We start from the raw sequence: 15,381 nt of genomic DNA on the forward strand, positions 1-15,381 counted from the left end.
CTTTTTTGTTGTTGTTGACCACAACCATTATAAAGCCTACAAATAATAAAGCCAAGGTAAGGCTTTTCTTTTTTTTCATGGAAATGCGGAAAGTGATGAAAGGAATGAAATGGGGCATCTGCTTTTAAGAATGTTTGGTGCGTGCAGACTGCTTGGTATGTCTTGAGTTGTTCGCGTAGCATTCCACAGCATTCGACAAATAGTAAGCGCGATCATCATTAGCTAGACTTGGCACACGACATATCGCTGCGGCAAGTTTGGGGTGCGATCACTACAAGGGAAAGAAAAAAACAAAACAAATTCTGACGACGAAATTCAGGGGTGCTATCGTTGCACGAGTGCGATCATTATGCAAGTAAATACGGTAAATACTTGCGCTGAATAAGTGAAGCTTGCACAAGTTTTGCTAGAAGGAAATAAAATTGGAAATGCCTCCTATAGTGTGAAGGGTTCTATAGAGGGCCAGCGAGTACTGTTGAAGGGCTGAAATGTTGGAAAAAATAGCATGTGCATTCTTTTAGATAATACTGAGTGTTGAAGAGATGTCGAACTACGAAACATAGTTTGAGATCACCTGCTTTGCAGTATGCAGACCTATTTTCTTGACATTCGCTTATTCCTGATGACTCACCTTTCGCATAAGATACTACGCATTGGCTGTGAAGCATGTTTCATAGCGGTGTGCAAATACCGAATAGTAGATTTCGAATCGAATATCGAATCAAATCAAGGTAAAAGCTGAATATCGTATACCAGAAAATGTTTTACGAAATTTAATGCTTGCCAGTTTTGGGCAAGAAATTATGGTGCTGTACATGCTCGGGAGTCTCCCAGCATTGCGTAACAAGAATGTAGCAAGCTATCGGTAACTTAGGTTCATAGAAATCGAGATATAGTACAGTAGGTCTACTTTTAATTAGGGAACACCAAATTAGTATACCAGTATTTATTACAGCTCAGTTTTAGTATAAGAAGGTCTGGAAAATATTGTCTTATCAACAGAATTTCTGTTGAATAGAAACATACTTATTTTTGTCTGAAACTGAGTTAGAAATGTTCTGCTGTGCTTACTAGTGAAATTCTCAGTTTAATAGGGGACCTGTGTTTTGCAGCAATATTTTATTTATTGCATAAAACGTATTGCTTTACAGATTTTCTCCGAAATACAGAAGCGCTTTCCTATCTTTACGGCAGGTCGGTTTAGCCTAGTGGCGTAACCATGGGTACACAGGGCACTGCCCCTTCTGAGATTTCTCTGTTAGTATGCAGCCTTCCCAGCTCCCACTCACCCAGCTCTCATCCACCTTTCTTGTCCGTCCCTGGTCAAGTGAATGCCTCCCCTCAGGGGGGGGGGAAGAAAAAAGAAAATCTCGCTACACCACTGGTAAGGCCAGTCTGTGCGACAGACAAAAGGACTGAGCATCACATTACTTGATCACCACTCCACACGTAGCCGGCGCTGACACTAAAGAGCAGGTGCCATCCTCCCTGTTTCATTATCATGTTTGGCATGATTTGCGACCTGTCAAAGATTCTGAAACCTGGAGGGTCATGGCAAGTCCACGCGACGTACCCCCCTCCCTCCCCTTGTTCACCTGCCGTCCGTGCACATGCATGCTACTGGCCATGACACATTCGTGCCTGGCATATAAATCCAAAGCTACTCTTGTGATGGGTTGCGCGAAGCTGCAAAAATAGACTGACGCATGTCTGGGAGCTACGTATGTAGTCGAATCTAGGCTGGCCACGATTCTAAGCTGACTGCTGAATGGCCGAAGCCATAAAAAATAAAGAAAGCTTATCTCGAATGTAGGCCGAACAAAAAAAGTGAGGACAGTGTTCACAAAATGATAACAGCATTTATTTAATATGAACATGCCGAGCTCACTCTGCATTGTCACTCCCATTAGCCTCATCCCTATAGCCCAGACATCGCGTCCGCGTGCCCATGCATGTGCAGACAGTGCGGCATCGCACGCGCCGAAACGCGGTGTGATCTTGGTGAACAGCTCCTCTCTGTTATTGCGCGTTTATCTTCCTTATCGCTGTCATCTCCTCGTTGCGGCACATGCAGAAGCTGTTGCGTTCTCCAGAGTAGCATACCCCACCGCTGCCGACCAGTTGTTGCGTCGCCTGAATCTTGAAGCTCGACCGACATTATTATTGGGCAGCGTGGCGTTGTCGGCGGGCTGCAGGCGTTCAATAGACCATGGCGACCAGGCAAGGACGAGACGATTTCTAGTGCAAAACTTGCACTGTTTATTCAATGGTTGGTGAAGGATAAGCAGAAGAGAACAAAGTGAAAAAGTACATTACGGGGTCCTTTAAATAAGCCCACTAAATCCTAGCCGGGATCTTGCTCACGTCAACGTCACATGACAGGCACCGACTCTGGTTGTGGATGGGTGGCGGATCCCTTCTACCCGGTGAGCTTGCATGAGCCCGCCTCCGCAGGTGGCAGCCCACAGGTCCGGGATTGTAGGTGGTTGATTCCTTTTCCCAGGTAATCTTTCACGAGCCCACCTCTGCAGGTGGCAACCCACGGAGTCTTGATCGGGGATAGGTGGCGGATCCCTTCTCTTTCGCGCGTCATTGGTTTGTGGAAAGAGTGTCTGGTTGTGGATGGGTGACTGATCCCTTCTCCCTGGTAACTTTTCACGAGCTTGCCTTCGCTGGTGGTAACCCGCAGGTCCTGAGGATCGTAGGCACTTATCCCTTCTTCTAGGCGACGTTGGTCCGTGGAAAGCATTCTTCTAAAGTTGCACACACTCAAAGGGGCCTGTAAGCATTGCGGGGCACCTGCCAGACCGGTAACCACTCGAGACAACCACAGCGAATTAGGAATCCACCCTTCGTTTCGATGAGGCATGGTGGCTGAGCATCCTTTTTGCCCGGGGTGTTACACGCCAACCGTAACAAAGCGTTTCCCTTTGCCCCTTCCAACGACGGACATTTATCTCATCCATGCTGATGTCCCTCCTGGCTTACTATGCCTCTGCGGCTAGCACAACTTTTCGTTTGAAAGCAGTACTCTAGTGCGCCATTACGATAATACCACACCGCGCGCCGATGCACTAGAACCAGCTGTGATGCGATGCAGGTTAATGTGACGACATCACTCGTGTAGTTCAGTTGGCTACTGGACCGGCTAGTAGCGGCTGTGATACTGACTTTTCTAGATGGCGCTAGCTATGGACCATATTTATCATTTTCAGTTATAAATGGGCACATATAAAAAAAAATCCTTAAATCTAAGCTAATCCTAGAGTTTTGTATCTGATTATCTGGAAAGAACTATCAGCTTAGATTCGAATAAGTACGGTATGTCAGGAGTGGGAGGCAGCTGCACAGTGTGTCGCAAAGATGGTGGCCGTGAACAACTTTGTTGCACTCTTGTGCATATGTTTTTGCTCACGAGGAGATTGGTTGGCTTTCAGAGTGTCGCACGGCTGCTGCGAGTAGGTCTGCATCGTTTCAGCACAAAACCGTAACTTTAGTTGCCGTCACCCAATGAACCAACGCTGATTAGGCCTAATGGCCGTGGCAGTGATGCTGGTCGATGTGGTAATGGGCCGCGAGCTGTCACGGAATGCTTGCTACTAATATGTTTGTAAGGGTGGCTCGTCACTGCTCAGTCCAGAGACCAGGCATGCTGGCTAGATTGACGGCTGTTGAAGCGGCGTGAAGTTCGTTGGGTGTTTATCCAACACGATCTGCTTGCCTGTCAGCGACTAAGCGGCCCAATATTTGCACATGCCCTTGCACTTCATGAAATGCATGCTGATTTTGTTGCTGTTTTCTCTGTCTGCGTTGCGTTATCATTTCGTTTGGTCCTGACGACCTGGGTGAACCTTGTACAGAGGCAGACCTGGCTGATGCGGTGCCATTCTGTGAATTGCGGCGTTTGGGCACTGTGTGTGCGATCCCCGCATTAGGCCAACATCAGGGAGTGCTTGATTAAGCGGACCGCAATAGTCGAGGCGGCCCGTCCGTGGCGCTTCGCACTTTTTTTGGCACTGAAAACTGAAGTGAAATGCTCGTTTGGGTGGCATCAAGCACGAGGGGCTCCACAGTGCATGCAACATGTGGCACTGTGCAGGTCCCTACACCAAATATGTAGAATATTAGAAGAATCAAGTACTCTAGGAGATGTTCGATTTGTAGATCGAATTATTCAAGCATTTGCTATTCTATTCGATTCAGTGATATTTGAGTATTTGCACACCCCTAATGTTTGAGGTTGGCATATATTTTGGTCGTGTAATCGTTATATTGTGATGTCGGTTCAAGTAGTTGACAAACTATTAGCCACTACTTTGTGGAAAAGTTGTTGATGGAAGACGTTGATTATAAGTTCCCACTGGTAATTGTGCTGCTGTTGTTGACAGCCTTTTAATGGTCTTGGGAATGTTTGCTTTTTCTGCAGCTCACGAACTGGATGGCAGGAAAAGAATGATCAGCAAGTCGTTCCACTACCAGCTTCGCAACACAGAACGACAGCCGCTTGTTGGTAGGTGGCACTGATGGAATTTGTGGTCCTTGGCGACGGTCATTGGTCATTGAAATATTACTACAGTCGACACTCATTACAGTGGACCATATTTCAGCCTTGTTTTGTTCTGCCTGTTTTATTAATGCAACGAAGTTCGCTTGTAACGGACCGCGCTACAACGGACTATCGGCTACAGTGGACGAAATTAGCGGCAATTTCTTTCAAAATTGGACATATAAAACAGACTTTTGCCATGTCAACACGGTCTGACAACTGAGTTGCCAGGGTCAGCCAACGATCGCGGCTCAATATTGCACGCGTGAGGAAGGTGGGATGAAAACGTGTCCTCTTCGCTCGCGCGTGAAGCACGGGGGGAAGCGAGGTAGAAGGGTTTCTAACTTCGGTGGCTGCTGCTTACGGCGTGGCCGCCGTATCTTGAAAGCAATTTGTGATGTGGACAAAGTGGTTGCCCACATGGGTGCCATATCTTGAAAGCGATCATTTATTTGGACAAAATGCGCGCCCATGTGGACCTCGTCTTTAAAGCGATCTGTGATGTGGACAAAGTGTGCCCGATGCCGGTAGCTTCGTATGTGCTGTGCTTTCGAAGTTTTGTTGGCGTTGAAGTGAGAGCCAGCACTAAGGTCAATTCACTCGTTGCTGCTGCCATGTTTATCTTGCTTAATTTGCTACCGCAATTGATGCTTTGCCTTTTGGGCGAAACTGTGACTTTTTCTTTCTCTCTTTTTTTTTACTTTGGACATTCGTCACTTACTCTTTGCAATAAAATTGTTAGACATCGTGACGGTTTCGGAATAGAGGCGTTTCGGATATTATGGACTTCGGATAAGACGGACATTTTTTTGTTGGATTATCAGGATCCGTTGTAATCAGAGTCAACTGTATAGGTTTTTGGAGAACTGTAATTAAGTGACAAGTAGTGCAACGTTAAGCAAGATAGGAAGACGAAAGACGAGAACAAGCGCTTACTGTTAACTGAAAGTTGTTTAAAATGTGTATTTATATACTGATAGAAATTATGGAAAATTATGAGATGAGCAGGAAAAACAAATCGGCAATAGTATCAAGAACAAAGTGATAAATGGATTGAGTAAACGGGATGTGACAATTGCTTGCAGCGTGGGTGGCGAGATAAAAGAATGTTGCTACTCCTTATGTCGACAAGACTGGAAAGATATGAAATGACCTCCAGAAGCTCTTGACAGAAAGGCTCAAATGGCAAAGGTATTTGTATCCACAGAAAATGTAGAAAATTTTAGTTTGCAACCACATCGGAAGGTAGTGTGCTTCCCACGGAAGGACACTAACTTTGCAGTGCATGGTGTTTTCATGTGCAATTGATTGGTCGGTCGGTGGGCAGGATTTTTGCTGGGCTGTGACAGTAATTAAACAAACAAAAAGCAGGTCAGCAGACGTATGTGGAACTGAAGCAGTGAAGGTTAAGGAATCAAAAATAAGGAATCTGCAAAAAAAAAAAAAAAAAAATTGCCTTAAATGTATTCGAATAGATACGGTAATTCAAGGTAACATTAAGTCTCATACTTTTATGTTGCAAAATGTGACGTAATTATTACACAAAGGGCGTTGCAAATATGATCCTCTTTACCACCGAATTAGTGGAGTGGCACATTTCTTTAATCAGTGGCCACAGCAAACCGCCTGCACTCTCGGCCAAAACATAAAACGTTGCATACTGGATAGCACAGTGGTACACAATAAATACCTAATTTCAGGTAATTTTTCATCCAAAAGTTGTGCTAAACAAAGTACAGTCAAACCTCGTTAATATGTGGTCGGCCGGGAACGACGTTTAGGTTGCGCTATACGATGTACAAATTAACCTCCAATGCCAGTTTAGAAGCTGCTTACCAGCCGGGAAAGAACTACGTCTTGATGCTCTCAAACACACACTCAGGGAGGCTTTATTTGTGGTTAGGCAACAGAAAATTGGCCACCATGGTCACTTGTCACCATGGTGGCCTTGCCGCGACATCTTCGAACTCGGTAAGGCCGTGAGCGAGTTTCTCCACGAGGCCCCGCTTCTCTGCGAAAGCTCACACGATGCTCAAAGCACGCGCCGCGTGAGATAATGAAGGGTCTTCATCCACTTCCACATTGTCGTCGTCATCACTTTCGCTTGAAGATGGTCAAGGTGTGATGATGGCAACTATGTCGCCATCCGGGAACTTCGTGGATTTAACAACGTTGACTTCTCGATAACCCGATAACGACGTGCCTCAGCAAAGACCGTTGAACAGTATGACAACACGACTGCAAACACACTGGCGGAATGAAGAAAGAGAATTCACGCAGGAAGTTCGCTGGGAGTTGTGCAAATATGCATAAGCGTTGTACCACTTGCTCATCTCCATGTAGCCCGGTGTCATTATCAATGTTTTCGTTATCATTGTCCATGTTATCAACGACAGCGCTGCGGCGACACGAACTGGTGCGCATGGCGACGTAAAGTTCATTGATAACACAAGCAACGTACTGCGTTCCGATCATTATAAGCCGTTACAGCTTATTAGCGCCTTATCCATCCGCGTCGAACCATTATGAACCGTGATCGTACGTACACCGGCGGCGCCTGCGTATATGGCACGGCCATGTGGACCGTATTTTGAAATCTATCTGCAATGCCAACAGAGTGTGCTGACTGCTCCGCGTGCTGCATTTCCACCGCTCTGCGCTGGAAAGAGACGCGCAGGCCCACATCTTGAAAGTGATCTGTGAAAGGGGCCGGGTGCACCTTGTGCCGTTAGCTTCGCGAGCACTGTGTTCTCGCTGCCTCGTTCGCATTGAAGCGACAGTCAGCTTGAAGGTATAGTCGCTTGCTGCTGTGGGCTTTATCTTGAAAGCGGTCAGTCTTACGAGACGGACGAAGGGATGGACATTTTTCTCGTTGGGTAAGCATAGAAATGTCTATGCATTTAAAAAATATTTGCCACTGTGCAGTTACTACTTGGGTGGGATTGGATCGAGTTCGACAGCGACGGAAAATTCGCACTCCTACCGGCAGCTTCTTCGCGTTACCGGAAGCGATTTTTGAAGGCCATACTTTTGTCCGCTGCAATGAGCAACAGCTGTATGAGCAGGAACGACGTCATGGTGGCCATGTTTAAACTTCACTATTGCTGGCGGCTGGCGTCTGGGTGTTGCAACTTGAGAATTGAATGTCTACACACGAGATTTTGCTGATTTTGTGCCTGTGCGTGTAGAATAAGAAAGAAAATAGTACGCATTAACCGTTTGGTGGGCATTGAGCGACTACTGCTTGCGCGGTCGGCCAGTACATGGGGTTCAATGGGGGGCTGGGAGGGGGAATCTTCGCGACTATGTTTAAACCGCAATTATACATTAAGTGGGTACATATTAACGAGGTTTGACTGCAGTTGCTTTGTACAAAATGCAACTGCTCTGTCCGGTGTGCAGAGCGAGACTTGTGTGACTGTACTATATTTGCGTGGCTTACGCAGAGTTGCCTGCTAGGTATGACGTGGAGTAAATAAAGAGCTGCGTAATGCTTGGCTATAGAGTAGAATGATGCATCATGCGGACCTGTTGCTGCCCAGGTCCCCCCGAGAGCATGCGGGAGCATGTTGTGGCAGCCTCCAAGGCGATGCGGGTGGGCAACTGGCGTGCCTGCTTCAACTACATCATCAACAGCAAGATGAACGCCAAGGTGTGGGACCTGTTCCACCAGGCGGACACTGTGCGTGCCATGATCGCTCAGAAGATCAAGGAGGAGTCGCTGCGCACCTACTTGTTCACCTACAGCAGCGTCTACGACTCGCTCTCCATCGAGACCCTGGCCGACATGTTCGAGCTCAACAAGTCTGTTGTCCACTCCATCATCAGCAAGATGATCATTGGGGAGGAGCTTATGGTGAGTGCACATATGCTTACTGGTTGAGGCTTTTTGTATTGACAGCACTGCACCAGGAAAGAGTGAAAACCCACAAATGGTGCCAACTCCTGTCCTGCCCTTGTCATTGGTTGGTTGATTGGTTGTTGCTACCAGTTTGCATGTGCTTTTTACAGTGAAGCTGTTTGTGTGACGGACCTATATGAATGAGCCATATGCGTGGTCTCGTAGGGGGGAAGGGGGGGTTATTTGTGCTGGCTAACGTCTGTAAGGTGAACAAAAAAGATAATGAACAGTAGTATGGCGCAGAAGAAAGAAAGGAGACAAGATTTCACCGCGCGCCTGATCTGCACAGTGGGGGAGTGCACCTACGCTGGCTGCCATTGCTGCCGGCTGCGTCTGCTGTTGTCTGCCCTCAATACAATGGCGCGGCAGTTGTGGCGGGAAAACACGGGGATGTGCACTGCGGTAGCCACCGAACTGTGCAAGAAATGGATTGTGTGTTGCAGAGGTAGACCTTTGCAACAGTTGGAATGGTCTACCTCTGCAATGCACAATCCAGTTCTTACGCAGTGTGGTGGCTACCGCAGCACACGTCCCCGTGTTTTCCCGCCACAGCTGCCGCGCCATTGCATTGAGGGCAGACGACAGCAGATGCAGCTGGCAGCAATGGCGGCCAGCGCTGGTTGCAACTCCAACAAAAATGGAAAGAACGGGAAGCCCACACACTATGCTCATGGCCGAAGAACGAGCTGTGATCACCATTGTTTCGAAATAAGATAAAGATTATTTATAGATGTACATGTGTGCGTGAGTGTATGATTCGTTTAAGATGTACATGATCACTTAAACAGCTTCGCTTGCTAATCCGCCATGATATGAATGGTTCGGCAGGAAATATTTTCGTTTATTAATTCTTTGATTCACTCCAGCATTATGTGCCTGCAGGTTGTGGCTACCTACATAGTGAGTTTTGAACTTGTCCATATTGTTAAAACAGACAAAAGATGTTCATGTGCACCCTATGCACCATAATAGGCACCATAAGTAAACATGTAGTCAATCAGTGCCATTGTGATAGTTTATGGCGATTCCTCTTTCTTAATATATGTGTTATGGCATGCACAAAATATACCAAAAGCCGAAGAAATAAACGTAGGGGTGTGCAAATATCAAAAATTTTGAATACGAATTGAATACAAATGCTTAGCTTCCAATATCGAATTGAAAATTGAATGATAAATAATTTATTAGTAAGTTTGGTTATTTTAACATGTTGGAACATTGCAATTACACTGTCAGTGGTAAAAGATTATGCTAGTAAACCATTATACTGAAAGAGTTTCTATAATGGCTCGTGTTAACTTGGAAAATTGAGTAATTCCCACTAGCTGTCTGTTCTCGCCTACGTGTGCCTTATTGTACAACATCAAATGCCTGTAACCTCAGAGGCATTTAACCCTATGCCAGCCCTCGCACATCGCATTTGCTGTCAAGCAATAAGCTTGGATTTGTGGTAGCGCTGCGGAAGAGCGCATCCTCGCTGCCTGCAAACCCGTGCCTCTTACTACTGAGGCTGGCTTTACCGCAGACCTTCGATGTCCAGTGACTGAGTGTTCTTTACAGGTGAAATTTTGCCAGCAGCACACTATTATCACAAAATTCAGCACATCATCAGACAAATATTCTTAGATGGAGAATGCTAAGAATCATGTTTGCTTCAGCACAGCCAGCAATATATTTTATTTGTTTATATTTGTATCCTATCGAATACTCAAATATGTTTGAATACAGTCGCCGACCGTTTATTCGGACCTCACGGGGACTGCGGAAATGTCCGAATAAACAGGTGTCCGAAAAAGCAAATTAAGAAAAAAACATGAAATCCTTTATTTCCACGCACTTATTCGGGCTCGGCAGTAGGCCTGAAGATATTGTGAATGCGCCGTTGCACGCTGTTCCGTTTACGCGCAATCAGATAAGCCTAAGCCTGAATCTCGGAGAGGGTCGTACGGTCACTATAGGCGGCTGAAAGCACAGTCACTGCTTGTACACGCTCCGCATGCGACGGCAGCGTAGCACATGGTGTGTCATCTTCCGACACAAGAGTCATCGTCCGGCGGTGCAGCAGAAACCTGACGAATGATCTCGCCGTCGTCGAGTTCTGTGCATTTCAGTACAGCAGTGTCAGCACCTGCGAAACTGTCAAATGAGACGGTGTCCGGAATCGCACTGCAACCACTGCGCAGGTCAGCAGAACATTTTCCGCGTCAGTAGGGAGCACATCGGAAGGCGACACATCTTAGGCCTCCCGGCACCCGCTTGCCGGCATTCCCCCAGCGCAGTCTGCGCGGGCACTGTCAGCGCCATTAGACACTCGACGCGATGTTTCCGTATGCCGCGTTGCATCACCGGAACCTCGACACAGCAGACGAAGCAAACGCCATCATGCCGACACCAGTCGCACAAACGAAAAACTTGGCTTACAGTCGCCTACTCGCAGCGTCGTGCACGAAGAAATCAGCTGCTGGATTGTCTTCTTATGGCTTACAAAGCTGAAACCGGAACTGCTGTAGAGCCACTCTAATGCGCAACCGGGTAGAAACGATGATGATGAGCGGGGATTTCCAGTAGCGCCACTTCGTGGGGCAGCAAGGAGGCTCCGTTCAAAACAAAAATGGCGTTCAGCAAATCGAACCATACACCGGGCAGAGTCGGTGCATGGTGCCCTCGGTCGAGTTGGCTCAAGGAGTGTCCGAAATATCGGACGAGAGGTTGCAAGGTGTCCGAACTTTCGGCAGTTGTTATACATTATGGTCTATGGGGAGAATGGCGGTGCCGCGAAGCAGACCGAATAATCGAGCATGTCCGAATTTTTGGAGTCCGGAAAATCGGTCGGCGACTGTACATGGTGTTTTAATCGAATAGAAATATTAAAAATATAATATTTGATAGTATCCGAAATTTTGAATATTTGCACATCCCTAAATCAGTTTGTATAGAAAAGAGTAATGCTTTCTGCTTTCTACTGTTGAAATGTAGCAACAAACACTGAAGCTGTCATCAGATCTCGCTCTTGTAGCCTGTAAACAAAATGTAGGACCTTAGCATCTGTTGGAAGGGTCCCTCTGAAGGCACACTAGTGGCAAACATCAAGTCTAACTACAGTGATAACTATGGTCCTAGAAATCTCTTGAGATTTTTACTACTGCGCCAAGAAGAGATGCTGGCATCACTCAGCTTCTTTTGCCTCGGTGCTGCCGTCATGATCTCTTCGGCTGCAGCGCATGCTGCAGCTGCTGCATCGTGAGACAGCGCTGCACTTACTGCTTGCGCTTCATCATGGTCTTTGTGGCATAGTTTATCTGAGCATCTTTTCTCAAGAATGAAGGTCTTTGGTTTAACGTTGGCATGGCAAGGTTATTATGACATCAAGTTATGGTGATGTCACGAATACACGTGAAGAGTCTGTGTTGCAGCCATTGCTGTTATATGCAGGCATCCCTGGATGAGCCCAACCTGATGGTGGTTCTACACAAGACAGAGCCGACGCGAATTCAGGCACTGGCCTTGCAGCTCTGTGACAAGGTCACCAACCTTGTCGACTACAACGATCGCCTGCTCGAGATCAAGCTGGGCTCCTTCTTTGGTCGTGGTGCAGGTATGTTTCAATCCATTCAATGCACTGGTGTGGCATTGCACACTCTGTGCCTGTACTGTTTGTTGGTGTTTTTGTTTCCCCATCTTGCAATCGTGTGCATATTGCAATTGATTGAAATGATTTGTGTTTAGTTTCCAGAAGCAATATGCCTTCCCTCTATTTTCAACTGCTTCAGCCTCAATTTGTAAAAGGGGCACGCATGTTTTGCTTTGTGACCGTAATTTTAAATCCCCTCTCCTCAGAGTAGTTTCTTAATCTTTCCTGTACAACTTTACTTTTGCCTACTGCTTTATTATATTTCATGATTATGCAGTCTTATTATATTTCATGATTATGCAATCTTTACTATATATCAGTGATTCACGATTTTCTTTTGCGGTGCATAAATGGGTCTTGTGGTTTCAAATTGTAAAGTGTGGTGCTTTGGAGACAAACCCAGTCAGTCGAGCCTTTCTTAGTCACACCAACTGTATGTTAAGTAAAATTTGTATTGAACAAGCTTTGGCATTGAGTCAAGAGCAATTTCTTCCGTTAATAAAAAATTTGCCAGACCATGCGATGAAAAAAATAATCTCGACATTGACGGTAGATGTACAATGACGTTGTCATCAATCCTTTCTTTTTAACTTCCATCGTGGTATACAATGTGCCAGCTTACAGCATTACTGACCTAATTGCAAGTGCAGAATTTTAAATGTATAATACTGTTTTAAAAAAATCATTTCTGTTTGTGTGCCTTTAATACCCCTGTCACATAGGTACCTGCAAACTCCTTTGAACTGCGTTGTCTTTAACTTGAAGGAGATGCACTTCGTTGTCAGTTTAATGGAGCTTTTGTTGAATGGAGTTCAGCAATGACCATTACTGCTGTTCAGTAATGGTACCCTTTTCTAGGTAGCTACAGCTACAAAGAAAACTGCGCTAACAAAATTGTCATAACTAGCTCGCTTATAAACTTCAGCAATATTACTTTTGGTTTCTTGTGTAATACACCATTTAATGGAAGTTATTCACCTGTTTTTAAGGACGTCAGCGTCTGTAGCCTGTACTCCAATGCTTCACTATGACGCATGGGGATATGTCATTCTGCCGTTTCGTTTGTTTATTTGTGTGCCCTGGGTGGTTATGCATCACAGCGAGTGATTCTGGCACCTCGCCGTCCCTGTCGCTCGCACTGGCATCAGAGGAGCGCAGGAACAGCACCCCTTCGCAGCCACACTTTCACAGCACACAGCCACAAATTGTAGTCACTTCCGCACTGGTTGAACAACGTGCACACACGCACCAAAATAAGAGTGCAATGTAGCCAGCATCGCTTTCAACATCGCCATGCTTAAAGAATAAAAGTCTTGTGGTAACATGTAGCACACTTTCTCGTTGGGATTTTATTAAATTATATACTGCATTAAAAAAAAATGACAGATGCTTTAAGGGTGACTACATATACGAAATTTTCATCTGTGGAGATATGCACAGCAGTGCCGTTGCTGTCCCATGCAGCTCCCATTGAAAGCTCGTACTGTGCTGTGTGACACGATCGCAACTCTCTTGTCGTAAATCTCCATGAGGGAGTTTCATGCTCAACGGAATTCGCAGGTGCCCATGTGACTGGGGTATAAGTTTGACTAGGTATCTCATGACTACTGAATGTGGTTTTTGTTCTGACTCGTAGCTTTTCCTAACATCTCTTAAGGATGTGAATCCCTTAGTTCATTAGCATCATAGACTGAGTAAGTGCAGTGTGTTGAGAAACATGTATAACTCTGCTGCTGCAGGCCCTCAAGGATTCCGGGACTCCGGATACCAGAAGGATGGCTATGGCCAGCGCGAGCGAAACTGGGGTGCGTGTTGGATTTCTGCCCTTTTCTAGTTTTGCTGTCTTGGTCAAAGTAAAGAGTAAGGTTTCTAATGCAGCACACAAGCATTGATTAAGCGAGATATGTTAGCCACGGTCTGGCACATACGTGGTGTGCAAGCTTGTGGTATTTCCTTTGAACAAATCGGTTGGGTTAGTGTACAGTGGTGGCTTGCCAACAATGTCAGTGAACTTGAAGGACAAATATGGAGACAAGATAATCGCAAGGCTTTGTGATCATCTCGGCGTCTCCTTATTTGTCCTTCATGCTTTCTGGTGCTGTTTTCATGCCATGGAAGTCCAACTTTTATCCTGATGCCATCACCATCTGTGGCCTTGCTTATGCATGAGCCTTGCTGCAAATGTTTCAAAACCCATTTTTGTTCGAAGGCTAAGAATACATTTTTTTTTTCTTTTTACAGGCCGAAGACAGAACCAGAGGAACTATTGAGGCGGTGGTTCTTGTGGATAATTATTGTTTGCTAAATAAACTAGGAGGTTCTGCCAAAGAACTTGGGTCATTTTTTTGAGCACCTAAAGGGGCCCTGAACCAACCCTCGAGTTAGGTGAAAAAACACACTTCATGGATAGCATATGCTACTGAGAACGTATCAGCCAAATTTTTCACTTGTGCCCGTTGCACGGGGCTCACAAGTGGAGTCCGAAGTCATTTTTTTCTCAAACACTCTTTTTCACAGAAGCCTTGTCTTCACCCTTTCTGGGGCCGCCATATTTTTTTATATGGCATATTCCCATACACTGCTGCTGTTGGCCAATAGCGACATCATTGAAGAAGCGCGAGCCGATTGTTGTCTGCTCATGCTTGGCCACACCCGCCCCTATAGGTATGAAACCTTGGCCCCACTTCTTATAGGGATTTCGTAGCCATGTTGGCTCGCGCTAATTCCAGCTAGCCTCAAACGATGCAAAACTTAAGCCCAGACCACATGAACGCTTCGCCTGCTGCGCCTCGCTATGAATAGCGTTTATCATTTACAAGGGACGTGTGCCAGTGTGCGCTTTCTCAGCTGCTCCTAGCTAGATGTACTTAGTCTTGAGCTTCATATTGGGTACTACAATGTGCTCAATATGTATGCGCCTACTATCAATGTCCTCTGCTCCTTCGGAATGAAGGACATTGAGGGCGAATGGTAACGGTAAATGCTGCGCTCTAAGTATCTATGCTCATATTAGGCTTTTTTGAAAAATTATTTCAGTAATACAGGCAAACCTTGATATAACGAACATGGATATAACAAATTGTGAGATATAACAAAATAAATATAAGAACTTGCCATCAATGTGTAGTGAATATATGCCTATAACGAATATCGGATGTAACAAAGTTATTTTTGTTTCATATTTGACCTCGTTGTAATGGGGTTCAACCGATATTCCTGGGAGGTAGCTTACTCATTCAAGGGTGTTTTTTAGGCTTCAGAGGAATTTGGTTCAGGGCCCCTTTCAAAGAGTCCGCTAGTGAT

The 15,381-nt window shown here is 45.8% G+C and overlaps 1 protein-coding gene across 1 annotated transcript in view; it reads left to right on the forward strand.

Moving 5' to 3' along the window:
* Positions 1-14,409, forward strand: part of eIF3c (eukaryotic translation initiation factor 3 subunit c) — a 35,494-nt gene extending 21,085 nt beyond the window's left edge. Inside the window, exons 16-20 of the mRNA XM_050194327.3 lie at positions 4,427-4,510; positions 8,089-8,402; positions 11,880-12,042; positions 13,818-13,883; positions 14,320-14,409. Coding sequence (XP_050050284.2) covers positions 4,427-4,510; positions 8,089-8,402; positions 11,880-12,042; positions 13,818-13,883; positions 14,320-14,348 — 656 coding nt within the window. The 3' untranslated portion in view covers positions 14,349-14,409. The remainder of the gene's footprint in view (positions 1-4,426; positions 4,511-8,088; positions 8,403-11,879; positions 12,043-13,817; positions 13,884-14,319) is intronic.
* Positions 14,410-15,381: the final 972 nt, after the last annotated feature.

This window comes from Dermacentor andersoni, chromosome 3, assembly GCF_023375885.2.
Source record: "Dermacentor andersoni chromosome 3, qqDerAnde1_hic_scaffold, whole genome shotgun sequence".
Lineage (NCBI taxonomy): Eukaryota > Metazoa > Arthropoda > Arachnida > Ixodida > Ixodidae > Dermacentor > Dermacentor andersoni.